General features: G+C 40.4%; 3 protein-coding genes across 8 annotated transcripts in view; 1 reads left to right on the top strand and 2 right to left on the bottom strand.

The window, feature by feature from the left end:
* Positions 1-12,810, top strand: part of LOC115570266 (dipeptidyl aminopeptidase-like protein 6) — a 242,231-nt gene extending 229,421 nt beyond the window's left edge. For all 6 annotated transcript variants that reach the window (XM_030398729.1, XM_030398732.1, XM_030398730.1 and 3 more), the window contains 12 exons: positions 1,669-1,716; positions 1,830-1,948; positions 3,419-3,490; positions 4,173-4,280; positions 5,300-5,369; positions 5,783-5,977; positions 6,153-6,207; positions 7,398-7,497; positions 8,171-8,229; positions 8,492-8,564; positions 8,656-8,729; positions 9,743-12,810. In XM_030398729.1, coding sequence (XP_030254589.1) covers positions 1,669-1,716; positions 1,830-1,948; positions 3,419-3,490; positions 4,173-4,280; positions 5,300-5,369; positions 5,783-5,977; positions 6,153-6,207; positions 7,398-7,497; positions 8,171-8,229; positions 8,492-8,564; positions 8,656-8,729; positions 9,743-9,892 — 1,123 coding nt within the window. In that variant the 3' untranslated portion in view covers positions 9,893-12,810. The remainder of the gene's footprint in view (positions 1-1,668; positions 1,717-1,829; positions 1,949-3,418; positions 3,491-4,172; positions 4,281-5,299; positions 5,370-5,782; positions 5,978-6,152; positions 6,208-7,397; positions 7,498-8,170; positions 8,230-8,491; positions 8,565-8,655; positions 8,730-9,742) is intronic.
* ggh (gamma-glutamyl hydrolase (conjugase, folylpolygammaglutamyl hydrolase)) lies at positions 12,281-16,892 on the bottom strand. Its single transcript, XM_030398734.1, has 9 exons — positions 16,697-16,892; positions 16,400-16,508; positions 16,227-16,277; positions 14,777-14,861; positions 14,554-14,692; positions 14,066-14,172; positions 13,872-13,962; positions 13,647-13,781; positions 12,281-13,554 (listed from the first exon to the last, which is right to left on the bottom strand). Exons 1-9 carry the CDS (start codon positions 16,776-16,778, stop codon positions 13,436-13,438), a joined length of 918 nt encoding a protein of 305 aa, XP_030254594.1. The 5' UTR covers positions 16,779-16,892; the 3' UTR covers positions 12,281-13,435.
* Positions 16,893-17,781: 889 nt separating this feature from the next.
* Positions 17,782-19,113, bottom strand: LOC115570268 (apolipoprotein D-like). The gene is made up of 5 exons (XM_030398735.1): positions 19,018-19,113; positions 18,824-18,928; positions 18,516-18,637; positions 18,320-18,408; positions 17,782-18,236 (listed from the first exon to the last, which is right to left on the bottom strand). Exons 1-5 carry the CDS (start codon positions 19,030-19,032, stop codon positions 18,001-18,003), a joined length of 567 nt encoding a protein of 188 aa, XP_030254595.1. The 5' UTR covers positions 19,033-19,113; the 3' UTR covers positions 17,782-18,000.
* Between the last annotated feature and the right edge of the window lie 224 nt (positions 19,114-19,337).

The raw sequence follows: 19,337 nt of genomic DNA on the forward strand, positions 1-19,337 counted from the left end.
CCAATTTTTATTAGATTTTTTTTTTTTTTTTTTTTTTTTTTTCAGGAAATTTCAGGATTCAGGATTTAATTTAAATGTACTTTTTGTTAGTTTTTCTGTTTGTGAAAGTTAATTTCTTTTCCAGGGGAATTCCTTTGTGTTACTGTGAAACCAAATGAAAACCAAATTTCAGGAGACAAAAATATTCTTTCTTTTTTCATGTGAAAAAAATTCTACAGAAATGTTGTTTTGTCAAACTCATGAAAAAAAACATAAAACAATATTTCAGGACATTTCTTTTCATGCGTGAAACCGAATGAAAAAATATTTTCAGAGGGAGAAAACATTTTTTTTTTCTTTTTCTTGCGTGTGTGAAACTGACTTAAACATTTTTTTAGGGGAAATGTTTCATTTTTTTCATGCAAAACATGAAAACATTTGTGGAGAATGTATGACAGTGAATATTTTTTTATCTGAAAAAAATATTTTCAGGGGAATTTCTAGTTTTCTTTTCATGTGAAACTGAGTGAAAAAAATTCTAGAGAATTGTTTTCTCTTTTTTTAAAAACTCAACCTGTGACATTCACTTAGAATGTGTTGAGCACATCAGTGCCAATCTAAACACATTCCCGGCTAAAAGACATTTTTCTCCTGATTTTTTTGTCACTCGGTTTCACACATGAAAAGAAAATTCTCCTGGAAATCTTTTTTTTTCACTCGGGCTCACGCAGTTTTTTCCTCTCCAGATTTCTTTTTGTTTTCTCATTTTCACAGATGGAAACACAAATTGAAGGAACTCTGTCATTCTGAGGATTATTCGGGCAAAACATTTTTTTCCCCTCCAGCTCTCAAGTACTAAACACAGCGGGGAAAACAATTTAGATTAGACAAAAGCAACTGTCTCCACCTCGGGGCTTCCGCACATTTTTTAACTGGAGCAGCAGAATTAAATTTAAACTATGTTAATAGTAAAAAGTGATAGGTAAAGTTTGTTGTAATACAATTTAAAGTTAAACTCAAACTTTGCTGTTGAGACGATGGGGGTTGATTGTTTTCAGCACCACGGACAGAGACAGAGAGCCTGTTTGTGTCCATGTGTTTGAGTGTTTCAGCACCCTGGACAGAGATCAGTGACTCAGACAGTTTAACCCTGTTTAATGAAAAAAAAATGTTTATTACATTTGATCCATGACCAGTTTATCTACAACTGCGGCGCGTTGAGTTGAGCCTGGTGTTCTTCTCCTCGCTCTCACAGCGATCGCTCAGAATGTGTTGAGTGTTAAAGCGTCTCTGTGGACTCTGACTCATCTCCGCTATTCCCAGATAAATTCACACCCACACTCGAGGGGCCACGAGGCAACTGTGATCTGACTAACGCCGTCTCACATGTACACACACACACGCAAACATGTCTGCAAACACAACTTACTCATTGTTCCCGGTGTTGGACTTGAAAAACCTCGAACCTGTTCTCTCTCTCTCTCTGGGTTTGAGTTGGCCTACTTCTCTTCTAAAAGGATTTGTACCCCATTTTTACCCCCATCATTCATTTATGAAACATCTTTTCCAGCGAGTAGCTGGCTCGTTGCTTTGCCAGGTGTTTTTTTTTTTTTTTTTTCTGATCGCTGACTCAGAGAAAAGCCGAGCAACTGTGAATGACAGCGTGTGTTTTCTCTTTTGTTAACGCAGATACTTCCTGAGCACCGAGGACGGTCCGAAGCGAAGACATTTGTACAGGTGAGAGCCGTTTCGTTTGTGACGCGTTTGTCTTTGTCAGCAGCGAAACGTGAAGATTTAGCTCATTTATATTCTAGGAAACGTCTTGAAAATGTTTTTTTTCGTTTCCGCAGCGCCGACACCTTTGGCTCGTTCAACCGCCGCTGCCTGTCGTGCGCCTTGTCCGACAGCTGCGCCTACGTCAGCGGCTCCTTCAGCCACAACATGAGCTACTTCCTGCTCAATTGCCAAGGTACAGCGCCCGAGTAAATGCACTTTTTGACTTCTGCGTTGTTCTGACGTTGTCTCTCAAGTTCTGCACTTTCTGATGCAGCGATCGGAAAAAAAATTGACCCTGCACTTTAAAAACAGACCAGACTTTGGGAAATAAGATCTCCCATCATGCTCTGCCTCTCCTTTCACCTTGCAGCGGCATCACAAAAGAAAACAACAGGCAAAGTCTCGATGTTGTGTCAAAAACAGAAGCCGCAAAGATTCGAAAGTGAAGAGTCATGTTTCTGTAATTTGATCCGACGCTTTAACGTCGGTCACCTCTGATCCTCGGCGAGCGATTACCGTCGAAACCAAATCAAACAGGAAGTGACCATAACGCCACCAAACGACAGAAGAATTTACTCGATGAAGTTCTGATATCATTACCACGAGAAGAGACGGAGAGTGGGATGAAGAGAAAGGAGGGCGGGAGGGAGCCACAGTGTTCCCGTAGCTCGCTCCCAATTTACTAAGTGCATCAATCACTTCATCCGCCGTCCCTCCTCCCCTCCGATCTGAGGTTTTAGCGCTTTAGCGTGACGGACTCCGCCTCAGTTTGTGGCCCAGATATGGGAAAAAAAAGCTATTTCAGCGATTGGATTACTTAATTACATAAATCGAATAAGCAAAGACTTTTCTCTTTGTTTGACGGACAAAAGATCGGAGACGTGTCTCTCTCCCTGGTTTCTACTTTATTGTTGGAGCTGCTGGAGGAGAATTTGTACGGTGGCCCTGAAGTGCAAAACACAAAGCAAAAAAAAAATGTTTTTTTTTTAATTAACTTCTATTGGAAGTAGAACACTTTTGTTAACTACACTTCCAATTTGTTGTTGTGTTTTTTTGTGTTTTGAATTTGCAATTGTGTTTTTATATTTGTTTTTTGTGATTTCTGGTTTGTTGTTGTGTTTCGTTTCTTTGTTAATTACATTTTCAATTTGTGGTCGTGTTTTGTGAGCTGTTGTTGTGTTTTTATATTTGTATTTGTGTTTTATTTGTTGTGTTCTTTTGCTTGTTTTTGGTTTTTTTATATCTGCTGTTGGTTTTTGTGACTTGTTGAATTTGCCGATGCGTTTTTATTTTTGTTGTTGCTTTTTCCTGTTTGCCGTTGTGATTTCTGAGTTGTGGTGTTTTGTTTGCTGTTGTGCTTTTTTTTTTACTTCTTGTTGTGTTTTGTGAGTTTTTGCGTATCTTTTCATTGTGTTTTATTGTTATTGTGTTTTTTTTGTATTTGTATTTGAGTTCTGTGAGTTGTTATGTTTTATTTGCTGTTACATTTATATTTTTGTCATTGTTTTTCCTCTTCGCTGTTTTCTGTGGTTGTGTCCTTTCCTATTTGCTGTTGTGATTTGCACCTCAGGGCCACCGTAGAATTTGACATAATCGATGTACACCTGCAGTGTAAAAAGTAAATAAAAGCCAACATCTGTGACACTTTGTCGACTTTTTCCAGGCCCGGACATCCCGTTCGTAGCCGTCTACAAGACCCAGAGAGACGGAGAGAGTGAGACGCAGGACAGAGAGAGTGAGTATTCCTGCTGACTCCAGCAAAGATTTGCATTCACAAGCCTCCGTCTCATGTTAAAGACGTTAGCGGGTGACCTTGTGACGCAGCGGCGCCGCAGAAACATGGAGAACGACCTTGTCAGGAGGGGACGGAGCGACCACCTGTGCACTGAGTCACTGTTTGTCCACCAGCCAAGTCCGGGCATAATGGCAGTAATCACATTACTCCTCACAATGGATGTCCTCATTACATTATGACCTGCCCGACGGCTATATCAGCATACTGTAATGTGATCACTACAGTGTGTGTGTGTGTGTCATCTTTTACCAATATGATGTCCCTGCTCTGACTCTTTAAAGTCTATAAAATCTGATTCCTGGAGATGATTTCATGTGTTGAGCTGTTTAACATCATTATTAACAAGGTGAAGAGTCTGTGCTCACATTGTGACCATTAAAAACAGAGTTTCTGATGCAATATTTTCATACTAGAAGTGTTTTTGTGATATTAAAACTCTTACAAATCCAAAATAATCCCAAAATTAAAGTCTGATTTTGCATGGAGATAAAAAAGAGGCTGATTGAATTTTGATTTCACGCTCACGATGAGACGATTTTTACTTGAACTTCTCTGCATGTGTCATAACTGACTGGATGTAAACATTGTAAATCTCACCGGTTATGGTTGTGGCGTCCTGCAGGTATCGCAGAAGTCCACAGACTGGAGAACAACGACAACCTGATGCTGACTCTGGCCTCCATGCAGATGCCCACAGTGGAGTACAAGGAGATCAACGTGGACGACTACAGTACGTGTCCACCGTCGGAGGGTTAGGGTTTAGATCATGGACATAAGTGACTCACATGAGAAGCAAAAGCAAAACCTAATAAAGGTTTCTATCCTTTCCTGGCAGATGAACCTTTGAAATTAAGCACTTTGGAGTCAATGCTCTCATATTCTTTAATTTGTGTTGCTGGCTTTTTATCTCAAGTTGGACAGGGATCAGGAAATTTAATTTGGACCGTTATTGTTTTGAAGATTTGCTCAAATTTAAATGTGCTGTAAAACAAAACTATTTTAATATTCAAAACAGTCCTGTTCAGTGGCATGCACAGACTTTTTGAAGGGCAGGGGCGAAAAGAAGGGCACTTTAGCGCGAGTTTTGGCTCCCAAGAGGGCACTTTAGCACGAGTTTTGGCTCCCAAGAGGGCACTTTAGCACGAGTTTTGGCTCCTAAGAGGGCAGTTTATCATGTTTTAACCATCCAAGGGGGCAGTTTAGTGTGTTTTGCCAACCAAGATGGCACTTTGACATGCTTTTTTGGCTCCCAAGAGGGCACTTTAGCGCGCGTTTAGGCTCCCAGGAGGGCACTTTAGCGCACGTTTTTCAACAATTGAGCCACGAGGCCCCTGTGCCCCCCCCCCTTGTGCACATCACTGGTCCTGTTGTCACGTTGGTTTTTTGTCTCTTGGCGTCTCAAACCAGATGAGAAAGTTTTAGGTTTTGGTAGCTTAAAAGTTCATTTAAATTGCCTGTATTGCATTTTTAAAAACCTGTTTGGACCCTGATTAAAAGGGGAAACTATCCAGAGTTTCAAAAGAAGCACAGAGGCAATGTTTAAAAGTGATATTGTAATCATGAAAACGCATCTCTGCTGGTGATATCACACTCTATTTACACTTTCTGCAGAATTAAATCTGGTATTGTTTGAAAAGCATCCCAACTTCCTGTTTTTTATATACAGATGTACTTTTATTCATGACACTGTGTCATCATTAATAGGTATTGATTGTGTACTGACTGTTTTTGCTTGTTTCTGTGTTGCAGCCTTGTCGATGCAGATCCTCAAACCGGCCGGCTTCGTGGAAACGTCACACTATCCTCTGCTGCTGCTCGTGTACGTACAAGTTGATGTTGTCACACAGGTAGACGAGGAACAACAGTGTTTCCACTCGCAGCGCCGATTCAAGACGTATTGATCGAGAGACACACTGCTTCGTCCCTTCTCCAGCTGAATGTTAAATGCTCGTCCTCCTGTCCACCCTGTTATTTCAATAATGTTTCTCTCCTCGGGGCTTTTTGGCTGTCCTTCTCTCTGCAGCTCAAATTTAAGCTTTTCACTCTGCTTGCGTATACCCAATCATAATTCTCTTAATGTTGTTTATCAAAGTGACCGTGAACACTGTGCTGCTTCAGCCTCAGTTGACTTTCCATCTTGAAGATTTAAGTTGTGTACACAGGGTTTATTTGAAAAACACACTGGATTTTATTCAGCAGTCCTGATTGTGCAACGTCTTTGTATCCGTGCAGCGACGGGACTCCCGGTGGCCAGATGGTGGCGGAGCAGTTCCACATGGACTGGGCCACGGTGCTGGTGAGCAGCTTCGGCGCCATCGTGGTGCGCTGCGACGGACGAGGCAGCGGCTTCCAGGGCACCAACCTGCTGCACCGCATCCAGAAGAAGCTGGGAGTGTACGAGGAGCAGGACCAGAAGGACGCTCTCAAGTACGTCTCACGTACATCACGGCTTCTTTAATATCATCAAACACCGGGAGTTCACTGTTGACTCCTTTTTAACAGTGCTTTCCAAACACCACTGATGTCTATTTCGTCACACCTCAATGTTGGGCCGGGTCTAAATGGAAATGTTTGTCTTGACCCAATGTTTTTTCTGTTGCAGTTTTATTTTGAAAGAGCCCTACGTCGACAAAACCAGAGTTGGAGCTTTTGGAAAGGTAAGAACAGACTGAAATGAACCAAAAACACCAAAATGTAATTATGAAATACCCAGCACACTACCATCCTAAAAAAAAAAAAAAAAAAAACAACTTTAATAAAAAACAAAAAATAAGAAAGACAGTATTAAAATGCTCATGTCAGCTGATACTAAAGCAAAATAAGTATTTGAGACTCTTTTTTTTCCCCGCAACACCAATATTTGACAATTTACGTGGGGGTATATAAGGTCATCACCCGGTAAAGGTGGAGGAGGTAAGAAAAACGAGAGCGGGAAGAAGAAATAATATGTAATATATATACAAATAGATATTGTGCTAAATAAGAATTCATATAAAATGTCTATAAAAGAGGAACGGAACCATCGGTGGGGTCGGAGATGGCGTGGGTTGCATCCCCGTTTGGGGTTGGGGTTAAGGTTGGGGTGTCAATACCATCACCCCCAGTTTTCGGGTGACATATCCACCTGCCTACCACCTGGGAGATCCGGGTTCGAGTCCCCTGTCAACCCTCACAGCACCTTCCTTCACACTTAACTGGGAACACGCACACATTGTATCTACCTGCTGCCCGTGCAAACGAACCTCCCAAGGTAACCTGACAACATTTGTCCTTCTACCTAACCGTTAACCTTAGCCTTTTTTAAATAGGGACACCCACCTAACTAACTGTATCTAGTTTTAATATAGAGATGTTTTAATGTTTTTATAACACCCTAGGCTTTTTTTTCTCGATTTCAGAAAAAAGTTTCTACTGAAAAAACAAACATTACATTCGGTTTCACAAAAAAAAGTTTCTCCTGAAATAGTTTTTTCCTTTCCATTCGGTTTCATACAAAATGTTTACTAATCAAAAAGGGTTAGGGGTTAGGTAGAAAGACGAATGTTGTTAGGTTAGTTTGGGAGGTTCGTTTGCACGGGCAGTGGGGAAAAGCAAGCCCCCGTCAACGTAGATGATGTGAGTGTGAAGGAAGGTGCTGAGAGGGTTGATGGGGGATTCGAACCCCGTCCTCCCGTGTGGTGGATGGTATCGACACCAGAGGGTCGTGTGGGGGTTCAGAGTATTATCCTCATTGTGGTCGTCATTAGAAGTCAATTGAATATTTAATACACCATGCTAAAAAAAAAATGCTCATGGTCATCGACACTCGAGCAAATAAAGTGCTTGAGGCTTTGTTCTTGTCCCTCAGGTGTACGGCGGCTATGTGACCAGCCTGTTGGTCAGCGGCGAGGAGTCTCCTGTGAAGTGCGGCGCCGTCCTCTCACCCATCACTGACTTTGAACTATACGGTGAGCCCTGTGTGTTTGCATAGCACCTCACGTACGATGTGCGCAGATACCGAAGCTCTGCATAACCAGTGAGGCTCAGGCAGAGAGCGTTCACAAGGAACAAGACGGACGCGGATTGCAAATCCGTCACCTTATTTCATACATGTACGTACTGTTCACCTTATCAGTGAGATGGTGCAGATACACCTCAGAAAACCCCCAATCATAACAGCAGGCAGGCGAGGTTAACTAGCCCGGCCTCACCTCGGCTACCAGAGGAATAAAAAATGTGTGAGATGTAGAGTTGTGTGGAGGGAGACGGAGCGACGGAGCTCTCACAGAGGCAGGAAACTGCAAATTAAGGAGGAGCTGCTCGCCGCGCTGTGACTGATTTCCCATCCATTTGATTTCTCTCGCTCTGCCAGAGGAGGGTGAGAGACGTGCCATGATGCTGTGTAAGTTTGGAATTGCAAATGAAGACGGTCCGAGGCAGCTTCCAGACTAAAGAATATGTAGATGGCTGAATATATTTGAATATGAGGAGGAGGAGGAGGAGGAGGAGGAGAACCTGCAAGCTTTTTTTTTTCTCTTCCCTTCGAATTGGCCGAAGAACGAGACAGACATGAAACATGGATCTTGTTAATAATATGATGTCTTGGTGTAATTTGGTTAATTGAATGTCTTTTTCCTGCAGCTTCTGCGTTTTCAGAGCGATACCTTGGGCTGCCTAAACCGGATCCGAGAGCATACTCAGTAAGATTTGAATTGTTACGTTTCAAATTCAGAGTGTACGGAAGAGGAGCAGGACCACTGGGAAAAACTTTCGTTCTTCTTTTTGTTTGTTTTTACAATCCTGACTTTTTTCTTCTCAGACTTTGGACTTTTTTCCCTCCAAATTCAGACTTTCAGATTTTTTTTTCCCAGTGGCGTTAATCCTCTTCTGTGCAGTTGTGCTAATTACTGCAGTGACCAACTGGATCTCATGTGTTGCCTCGTGTGTCTCATTTCCTCTCAGATGGCTAATTTGGCACACAGAGCGTCTCAGTTCATGGATAAGAAGTTTCTCATCATCCATCCAACAGCTGACGGTAAGAAAACAATTGAATTTTTCCAGTTTTTTAAAATCTCCTTCTCTGTCTGACACTTTGTCCTGCGTCTCGTTATGTTCCCCCTCTCCAGAAAAAGTCCACTTCCAACACACAGCGAAATTCATCAGCCAGCTCATCAATGAAAAGGCCAACTACACCTTACAGGTACGTGGCGTAGCTTTCACTCTGTTTCACTCCAATTTCTGCGCTCGTCTTTTCTTCGCCCCCGGTTCAGTTTCTCCTCCAACCTTTGGGAGCTCTTTGATCCCAGTGGGATCCCACAGCAGGCGGAGGATTAGCCCCTCACAATGCCTTCAATCCACGTAATGAGATTACGGGACCTTCTCGGGAATCCTAATCCAATTAAGACACAATGTAGCGCAGCCCGCTGTTCACTGGAGCTTATTACTGACTGATGGGTTCCTCAGCACACAGGCGCTGAACGTTCTCGTGGCTCTAACAGGTTTTAGGTCGGCCGACATAAACACGATGACTCAGTTGCAAAACTCTGTTCAACCTGCAACTCCAGAAACTTGGTACGAGTCTCAACTAAATCGTCAGTGCAAGAAAGTTAGCGGTAAAAATTCTCTCTCTCCTCTTTTTCACCATCTGATATCAGATTTGACAAATTGATAATTAAATAACAACAATTCAAGACTGATTTAAAGATGCCTGGCCTACTGTGAGCTGAAATGTAGTATTGTCAGTGGTGAAAATAAAAGTTATACTTCTTCAAACTAACATTTTCAAAGCAGGAGTTTTACATGTTATGAAGTCTTTTTAAAGTGTAGTATTAACACCTTTAACTACTGCATTTTCAAAAATCCTGTAGCCTCCGTTACCCACAATACAACAAATATCTGCCGGAGCAAAATAAATAAGAGGTTGTAGATTTCGTCTGACTTCCAGGCAAAACATGACGACAAAAAAGTTCTTTATGCGTTTATATAATCTATTTCTTCACTCTGGTTTGCTCTCAGCTGTTAATCCTAAAAAAACTCATGTTGGACTCCGGATCTGAAGACTTTGTTGTTAGCTTGAGAGAAAATAGTCTTCTGGAACGGCGAACTCGTTCTGCATCTAGATTCTTCAGCCTGTGGACAAAACCTATCTCCTGTAAATAATGAATGTGTGTTTGCTGCATCTCACTCACTATAAGACGTGTCTTTGTGTCTCAGATCTACCCGGACGAAGGCCACTTCATCCACAGCGAAGCCACGAGGCAGCACCTCAGCCAGTCCCTGGTGAACTTCTTCGAGGAGTGCTTCAGGCTACCGGAGATCGTGTTTGAGGAGGCGCTGGAGGAGGAGAGCGAAGACGAGGGTTAGCCCGGCCTCCCTGTGCCCCCGAATCCTCCCCCTGCTCATACGTTTCGCCTGCCCTAACCTCCATCCCGTCCCTGTGCCCGAAGCACAACACTTGGCATACAGTCGTCCACGATATGCGACTCTCTCTCCTGCTCTTTGCTCAATTTGGTTTTGCATTTGGACTCCCCCGTGTCCGCATGCCGAACCTGAGACTGCCTTTTTTCCAGCAGATTGACGATCTAATTCTACATCCATCCTCCCCCGCATCCTCTGATCCCACCTCCAGAGTTCAGATCCCAAAAGTCCGCCCCTCCCTCCGGAGAGCCGACACAGACTGACGACCAGACGCGACGTTTTTTTTGGAATATACCGAAAGATTTAACAGGAAGCGGTCTCCTTCACAGCGGGATGGACCAGCTCCTCAAAAAAGCAGCTGAGAGAAAGCATCGGCTCTCACGCAGACTTTGAAGCTGTGAGGACGAGGAACACCTTATAGCACATTACTGCTGGGCTTGTATATTAATGAGAATCAAGACGCCTGGTGGAAAAACACTGGCTGTTCATGACGGGCGTCTGGAAATGTGCGGAAAACAGGAAATGTTACTATTTTTAAAGTTGTGAAGAACTTTAATGTTGGACTGTGGTTGTGTCTTTTGTTCTTACAGTATGTAAAATAGCACACGAAGCATTCACTCGGCTTTTTACGGATATATTTTCTTTTGTTTTTTTGTTTTGCCCTGATGCTGGTTTCATCTCGTCGCTTCACTTTTCATGTGTTTTCAGTGATGCTGAAAGAATTCTCCATCTGGTAAAAATGTTTGGAAGAGAAAAGTTTCTTAATGTTCATTTTGACACAGTTTTATTGTGATGATCCAGTTCTTTAGAAAAAAAAAAAGAAAACAGAAGCGTCAACTTGTTTTAGTCACTGTGCCTTACTTTGTCAGAAAACATCCTGCTGTGGGACTGCATTTATGAACTACAAGGCTAATTTTATAAGAATAGTTTGACATTTTGGGAAATTTGCGATTCGCTCTCTTATCGAGAGTTAGAGGAGGTTGATTCAAATTCTTATCTGCCCGTTAAATATGGAGCTACAGCCAGCAGCTGGCTAGCTTAATGAAACAGTTAGCCTGACTGTGGCAGCTAGCTGTCTATTAGCTCATCTCACACTCAGAATTAGCATGTAGAACTGCAAGTTTTTAATTTGTACAAAAAACATATAGTAAAAACTACAAATTGTGGTTTATGGTGGCTATGATCTAGACTACTTCATTGTAACAGTTAGCTTAGTTAAACAGTAAGCCTGGCTTCAGCTAGCTAGCTAGCTCCTTAGACTGTCACTATTAGCACGTAACTATTTTAACCTGTGCAAAAACTCAAGTGTACAAAACTACAAGTCCTGGTTTTTATGGGGGGTTACAATCTGGACTAATTCTTTGTAACGTTAGCTTGGGTAAACAGTTAGCTTAGCTCTAGATAGCTAGCGTATTAGCTCCTCTGACTGTCACGATTAGCACGGAACTATAACTTCTTTAACACATACAAAACTACAAATTGGGGTTTTACAAATTGGGGACTATTTCTTTTTAACGGTAGGCTTAGGTAGATGGTAAGCTTGGCTCTAGCTAGTTAGCATATTAGCTCCTCTGACACATACAGAAACCCAAGTGTACAAAACCACAACTTTATGGGTAATGGTATACTTAAGCGAACAGTAAGCTTGGCTCCAGCTAGCTTATTAGTTCCTTTGACACTAACTATTAGCACGTAACTATAACTTGTTTAACCCGTACAAAAACCCAAGTGTACAAAACTTAAAGTTGTGGTTTTATGCAGGTTATAATTAGGACTCGTCAGAGCTGTTTAAGTTAAACCAAGCTAACCATCTCCAGGACTTAACTTTATATTTAACAAAAAGATATGACAGTGGCGTCAATCTCTTCATCTAACTCAAAACAGCGAATAAACATATTTCCCAAAGTAGCAGCTATTGTTTTAAACCTATAGCTTGAAATAGAATATTATATCAAATGAACTGTATCAAGAGCTACTCTAAAAGCTTATACTTGACTGAGAAACTGAGGAGATTTCAAACTTCGTCCATTCTTTGGAAATATGCCCAAATAGATTATTACACCGAGCTACAATGTACAGAATCTGCATGCACCGTTGCTTTTAAGATGTTAAAGAATGGTAGGTGAAGAAAATGTATAGCCAGTACAGAAACCACAGTGTGTGTTAATCAAAGTGCTGTGTCACTTTACACTTGAAATCATAGAATACATTAATAAAGGCCATTAGGATTGGTGTCACACCCCGAAGAAATGATGCATTTGTATATAAGGTTGAACAGTTTGATGAAGACGTACCAACGTACGGACATATGATGATGAATTCTTGAGGCACAAGTTTAATTTTCCACTTCTTTTATTTGAATGGCCATTTGTGTTACGTTTCAGTGCATGTTAAAGAGGTTACTTGCAGCACTATCCCCACCCATAGCTCAGCTCCACATGGTAATTTTGACATATTGAATGTTCCTTACTGGATTGCATAAATTACATTTCCAGTAGTATTGTGATTGAGATCCCAGTCTCGTCAGCTTGATGTGTAAATGTTATTCAAATATCATTTTATTCTAAAGAGGAAAAAAAAAAAAACAAGAAAAAGAAAAAAGAAACAATATTACCTGAGTGTTATTTGTGCATAAAGCATTTTGGAAGTTACATTTGACTATTCATTTCCGTTCTCCTGTTGCTGTCCTTGAACTGAGTTGATTGAAAGTGGACTTTATAATTGCCAATGGCAACATCGAACTTTCTTGCCAGTGGTTGAGGACTTTTTCAAGACGCTCAACTTTGTTATCCAAAGCATAGAAGGAGATTGATGTCAGACTGTGGCATGAAGGTAAATGTTAGAATAAAAAAATAGATATTTTATCAGCCGTTCCGTCTTTTTTGGCTCATCTGTTCTGTTGCTTTTCTGTAATTTTTTTATGTGCGTACGTTTTGTCTCCAATCAATCCTGAGTGTGATATTCTGACTCTGCAATATGATAACATGTTTCTTTAGCCAGTGATAGGCATGTTATTGTTTGTTAGCAAGTGTTAGCAACATTAGCTAGTGCAACAACATCACTTGAGGGGGCTAGCACATACTGGGAATTACCATTAACATGCTCATGGAAACTAGCATCGTGACCTAAATCAATAAATTACATTTTATGTTGATGAGTGTACATTTTACCTAAATATAGACCATAAACATTCAAATGTTTTAAGGACAAATTCATTAAAAGGTCATTATAAACAGTGTCTGCTGTAGCATTAATAACTAAGCTGTAGACCCAGCTACAGCATCCGCAAAGGATTTCTTTGATATTATTTAAATCCTGCCCCACAACAAGAATTATATAAATATATCCTATTTCCACTTGACTATTTGGTTTGGTTGCAGATGCTACAGATTGTGCAAGCAGCAAAGGCAAAATAAAACAATCAAATCCTCTGTAAACATTCATAAGTCACATGATTGAGACTATCAGTCAGCTGTTGGAAAACAAACATCAGAAAAAATATTTCTGCTCAAAGCTGCTTTCTCTGCCAGTGTAAACAGGACTGTAGTTGTATATCAGCGCTTTGCTCTCTTCCTCCTCGGATTCAAATGTGTGCATGTTCTTCCTTGCTGTAAGGAGAGAAACCAGTGCAGGATTAAATAGATCGCAAAGTTTCTATCAATCTGCTGCTGTCAAGGGACCAAACTTAACGCTGTCGTACCTTCATTGACAAAGAATTGAGCCATGTAGAAGGTGATCCTGACTGCTGACGGAGAGTGTGGAATGTAAGGCTTCGTCCACTCAAATGCGTTTTTCTCCGGATGCCACTGTGTCCCATAAATTGGATAATCATAAGCTGCCAGGAGGTAAGTCAAGAAAAAAGATTAAAAACAGTTTAATTAAGCTTTAAACTTGAACCAATAAAGTGCTGTTGTAGTGTAACTACCTTCCATTGTTGACACAAACTCGACTTGTCCGTCTGTATTCGTGGAGAGAACTTTGTAAAACGTCCTCAGCTCCTCAGTTGCGTTTAAAGTCTGCAAGAAACAGAGAGGTTAGTTCTGCTCTTACTTTATATGTTGTGGATAATGTTGATGACTGAACCGTTGAATCTCATCCTAATAGCAACGAATGACGTACCGACGTGGTCACACTCCACTTGTGAGAGTTTTCTGTCAGCGGCTCGGAGGCCAGATCTTGCATGAGTTCTGCTGGAAACTCTGCAAACATCTTGCTGCTATTGGCTTCTGGAAAAAGTTCGTAAAAATATGATGATTAATAACCACGTTTTCTCATAATAAATATGATTTTCATAAGCTTTTTGGAGTAGTTCATGAGTAGAAGTTAGCATGCTAACCAGCTAGCTCAAGCCCACGTCGTCCCAGTCCAAAAATCCTACTGGTAGTGTAAACACTAACATCCTCCCAGCCCAGTTAGCACTGTAGCTAACTGCGCTAACCTGCTAATGGCAGCTACATTTAACAACAGTAAGCGGTTAGTCTGGTGGTATGCTGCCCCCTACTTGTTTTGAGTATTAATTTGAAAGGTGGCCAATTCTTACATATATGTTAAGACTGCTCTCTAGTTGGTAAAAAAACAGTGTTGTGTCCATTAAAACAAAACCATACCCTTCGTGAAATCCAGATGCAAAGCCACAGCAGTCGTATTGGTGCGTGACAGTATCGGCTTTCCGCTGGTCAAATAGGCCAGCTGCTCAAATCCAAGACAGGTGCCCCATATGGGAAAGTAGTCGCCTTTCTTGTTTGCCTGAAACATCGCACACAGCATGCAGCCTAATCCAGCACCAACACACTAAAAGATAGTTACTAGTATTACGAGTTACACTTTTACCTCAATAGCCAGTTCATAAAAGATTCTTGCAGACCTTTCATAGCCAGATGAGGTAATGTTGGCAGCCCCACCTGGGTAGAGGATCCTGTTAACATGGACACACAGGGACTGAGTCATGATTCACAAAGAAACATCACAAACAAAATATTCTGTCTCTTTTTTTATTTATTTTTTTAAGCAATACAGACCTGGGGTGGCCAGAATAATAATAAAAAAAACATTAATATTTGATATGTTTGTGTGGCCTTCAGAGGATTTGATTCATGTTTTGAAGTAAATGTGTTGTCAGGTGCAATGTGAGTTCACAGCTGAGTTTTTATGACTTGAGAACTGGAAGAAAATAAAGTTTTGCTAGAAAACTCTTTATACTTGTTTTGCATGTGCAGGGAGAAAACTAAAACTACCCTTGAAGAATTAATGAATGCTTTTAATCCTATTTAGCACATGAGGCAGGGTGTACTTCAGCCTCTTATGGTCATAATGAAAGAAAAAAAAAGTTCTGCCAAAACTCGGTTTCACACATGCAAAAACAATCTTCTGAATTTTTTTTTTTTTTTTTTAATTCATGTACTTGGTTTCACAATTTTTTTTTTCCATTCATGTTCACATAAAAAAAAAATCATTTCTCTTGAAAAAAAAACAAAGATGTTTGTATAATCGCTTGCTGTTTTAACTTTTTAAAGGTGTAACTGATACGTTTATTTTGAAGTCTGCATCGAAAACAGTAGTACCTTCTTGGACAGTGACGTTGTGGTTAACTGGGTTTAAAGTAAAGAAACAATCAATTTATGGAATAAATTACGAGTTTAAAATTGTATTTTTTTTTTTTTCACTTAGCTAATCTTAAGGGAAATATTATGGACGTGTGTGGAATGTATGGAAGCCCATTTCCGCCCCCAAAATTATGAGAATTTATGGTAAGTCATAAGTTAAATTTATTTTTTAAAATAAAAAGTCAGAATTATGAAAGTTGAAATAATGCGATATAAATGTCCTAATTATGAGATAGAAATTTGCTGAAATTTATTTTTTCACGTGTTTTTAGAAATAGAAACAAACAAAGGCACCTGGAAAGATTATCCTGCCCAAACTGTTTATTTCTCCATCAGTTCACAAGTTATAAACACACAAGAGAAAAACTTTTAGATCAAACTTGGAAAATGGATCACCGGAAAAAAAAAGTTTTTTCCTTATTTGTACCTTCAGGGCTTCTGTATAAATATAATCTCATTAAAATGTAGGGTCTTCTCCCAATCACAGGGATTTTAATGGCATCAGAAGGTACTAGTTTGTCCACCCTGTACATAAAGTTAATCTTTAACTTTTCTAAAAACATACAGGAATATGACAGCACATGTTTATGTTTCTTTTTACATAAGATTTTTGCAAAAACACAGCATGAAGGCTTTGACTGCTAAGTCAGTTACTCTGTGTATAAAAAGACATTTACCCATTAATGGAGTTGAACAGTCTCTTATACTCCTCTGGTGTCTGGTCAATCCTGCAGAAAAAAAAAAAAAAGGCAATTTTAATGTTTCAGGTGACACACAGTGGTGTATAAACATAAAACAGTAGATATAGCTAAGTGACAGTTATAAAGTCTGTTTATAGATGATAACTCACATGACAGGTACAACCCTCGCTCCTGCTGACTCCAGGAACTTGACATAAGAGGCAGCGATGTAAGATGACTGATTAGGTTTGGGTGAACGAATATCTTGAGCCAGAACACCTAAAAAGACAAACCAAGTGGGTTTAAAATGTCGCTAACTGTGGCTAGTTAACCAGCATGACTCGCCACTTTGTTAGCTTTCCAAACCTTTTACTAGCTAGCTGAGGTCTGTTAGCTGCAGGTTTTAACGGTAATGTCCTCACAAAGTTAGCTTAACGGTGCCGTTAATAATGTATTAATACACTTACCGATGATGGGTCTGTCATTCCTATCAGCTGAGGAACAAAACGGCACACATGACAGAAACACGCAAAACAATAACAAGCGCATTTTGCTGGAAGTGAGTCAAAACTTAACAACGACCTCTGAGTGTCGCCGGATTGTTTTTAAACTGAACTTCCTCAGTCGCCATTCCCCTCATATACTTGTTCACAGCACTTCCGGTCGACGTCCTTTAGAATAAAAACATCACATTTGACCGTTAGGCGTGTTTCACAGTTAAACGAATTATGAACCGGCGACAAACACGTTCCTCACAATCGATTTTGTGATCTGAACAACTCAAATAAATTAGTTTTGGGATGTTTAGATTGTGGGGATGTTTGTAGAATCGCTTGCTGTTTTAACTGTTTAAAGGTGTAACTAATACGTTTATTTTGAAGTCTGCATCGAAAACGGAAGTACCTTCTTGGACAGTGACGTTGTGGTAAGTAAAGAAACAATCAATTTATGGAATAAATTACGAGTTTAAAATTGTATTTTTTAAATGTTTTCACTTAGCTAATCTTAAACGGAATATAATGGATGTGTGTGGAATGTATGGAAGCCCATTTCCGCCCCAAAAAATTATGAGAATTTATGGCAAATCAAAAGTACATTTTATTTTTTGATATGAAAACTCTTTATTATGAGGTAAAAAGTTGAAACAATGCGATAAAATGTCCTAATTATGAGATTGAAATTTGAATTAATGAGATAAAAAGTCATAATTACAAAACATATGACATAAAAAGTCAGAATTATGAGATCAAAAGTAGAAATTATGAGATTAAAAGTCAGAAGTATTAGCGAGAAAGTTGAAATGAGACAGAAAGTAAAAATTATGAGATAAATAGAGTTATGAGATAGAATGTTGCAATTATGAGACTGTGAATAAAAAGTAGAAATTATGGGACAGTCATAAACATAAGATAGAAAGTAAAAATGATGAGATAAAAAGTCAGAATTATGAAAGAGAAAGTCGAAATTATGAGATAAATATTCAGAATTATAAGATAGAATGTTACAATTAACATTATATTAACTCATAATTGATAAAGCACTGACAAAGTGGTTGTATGGCCACATTGGTTTTCATGACTCTTTAATATTTAATCTTAAAACAGTAAGATGTGAATCCACATTGCTGCTATCTTGTGTAATTCCACTGACTGCTGTGTAGAATCAGCTGAACATACGACGTCAACAAAAAGTACTTGGAGTTTCCACCGCAGTTCAAAGTATTCAGCTTCGGTTTGTTCCCCCTTTTTTTCCCCATTTTGCAGATGGCGCCTCAGGTCATGACATCACATCCAGTCTGATCGCTGACTGTGAGGCGGTTCAAGTTCACACCGGCAGCAGCCAGCTCGTCATGTAACTCGCTGATGACCTGTTCGCTTAACACCCGGGTGCGAGCCAGGATCCAGGCGAAGTCGATGTGGAAAAGGCCGAAGTAGTTGGAGCAAGAGTACACCAGAGAGTATGAGTGGTAGTCAGTGGAGAGGACCCAGTAGGGAGCATCTGGAACACCTGGACACGGACGTAGACATGTAACTCAATGATTTGTGTGTTGTATTATAAAAGTAAACATAGTGGCTCTTTAGTGTGTGTACCTTTAAAGAAGCTGACATCCAGAATAGCGGGTTGAGATGAGTTTTTAACTTTGGCAACACCCTCGATTGAATTTATCTTCCCGTTAGACCTACAAAGAAGAAGAGATACGGGACAGCTCATGTAGAGGAGGGTGAAAGTTCTCTCCCAGCAAGGCAAATATTGTTTTTTTTCCGCTGAGGGCGGTTCGATACTTACAGCAGCTCTGCATTGTGAACCTTGACCGTCCCGTCAGCCAGAGGGCTGTACGTGGCTTGGTTACACTTTCCTCTCTCAAACACAGCCGGGAGCTTCTCGATCTCATACCAGGTGCCCATGTACTGGAAGGAGACGAGCACAAAGATCCGTCAGCAGCTGGCATCAACTTCTTTAAGACAGTACAACTCTACCGGTATATTAAATGTGCTTAAACATCAAATAGGCAAGAATTACAACACTTGCACACATGATCAATATGAAAAAAAAGCAAGTAATTGACTTTTAAATCAGCAGACTGGATGTTTTACCTTTGTAACATTGAAGTCCTCCTGCACTGATGGTCGGGGGCATCGGCCAGGGTGGAACGACTGACCGTCAGCTGCTGCGGCAGTCAGCAGGAGCAAACACAGGACCTTCACATCCAAGTTAGAATGATTAATGTGCGTAAACTGGCTCGTCTTTAGGTTAAAGCCACAACAAGAGTGCAGTATTAAGAGATTACCTGGAATGTCTTCATGTCCACGTGGCCCTTTTGTGTTGTATTTAGAGGTGAAGTAAGAGCACGAACTGAACCCTAAATCATCCACGCAGTACACGCAGAGAGATTTTTGGCACGCAAAAGAAAAACATCCAGATAAAAACGTGACCTTTGGAAGGGGAAGGGGTTTGAAGAACTGGTTGGACGCTGTTTACAAAACCTTTAACCTTCAGTGAACAACCAGGTTTCTAAGAATCACATACAGTAAAAGGTATTCAGTACAGTATCCGACCAGATAGTGGATAGAAATGATAGAAATGAGTTCCTTCATTTGTCCAGCAAAC

Source organism: Sparus aurata, chromosome 19 (assembly GCF_900880675.1).
Source record: "Sparus aurata chromosome 19, fSpaAur1.1, whole genome shotgun sequence".
NCBI classification, from domain to species: Eukaryota; Metazoa; Chordata; class Actinopteri; order Spariformes; family Sparidae; genus Sparus; species Sparus aurata.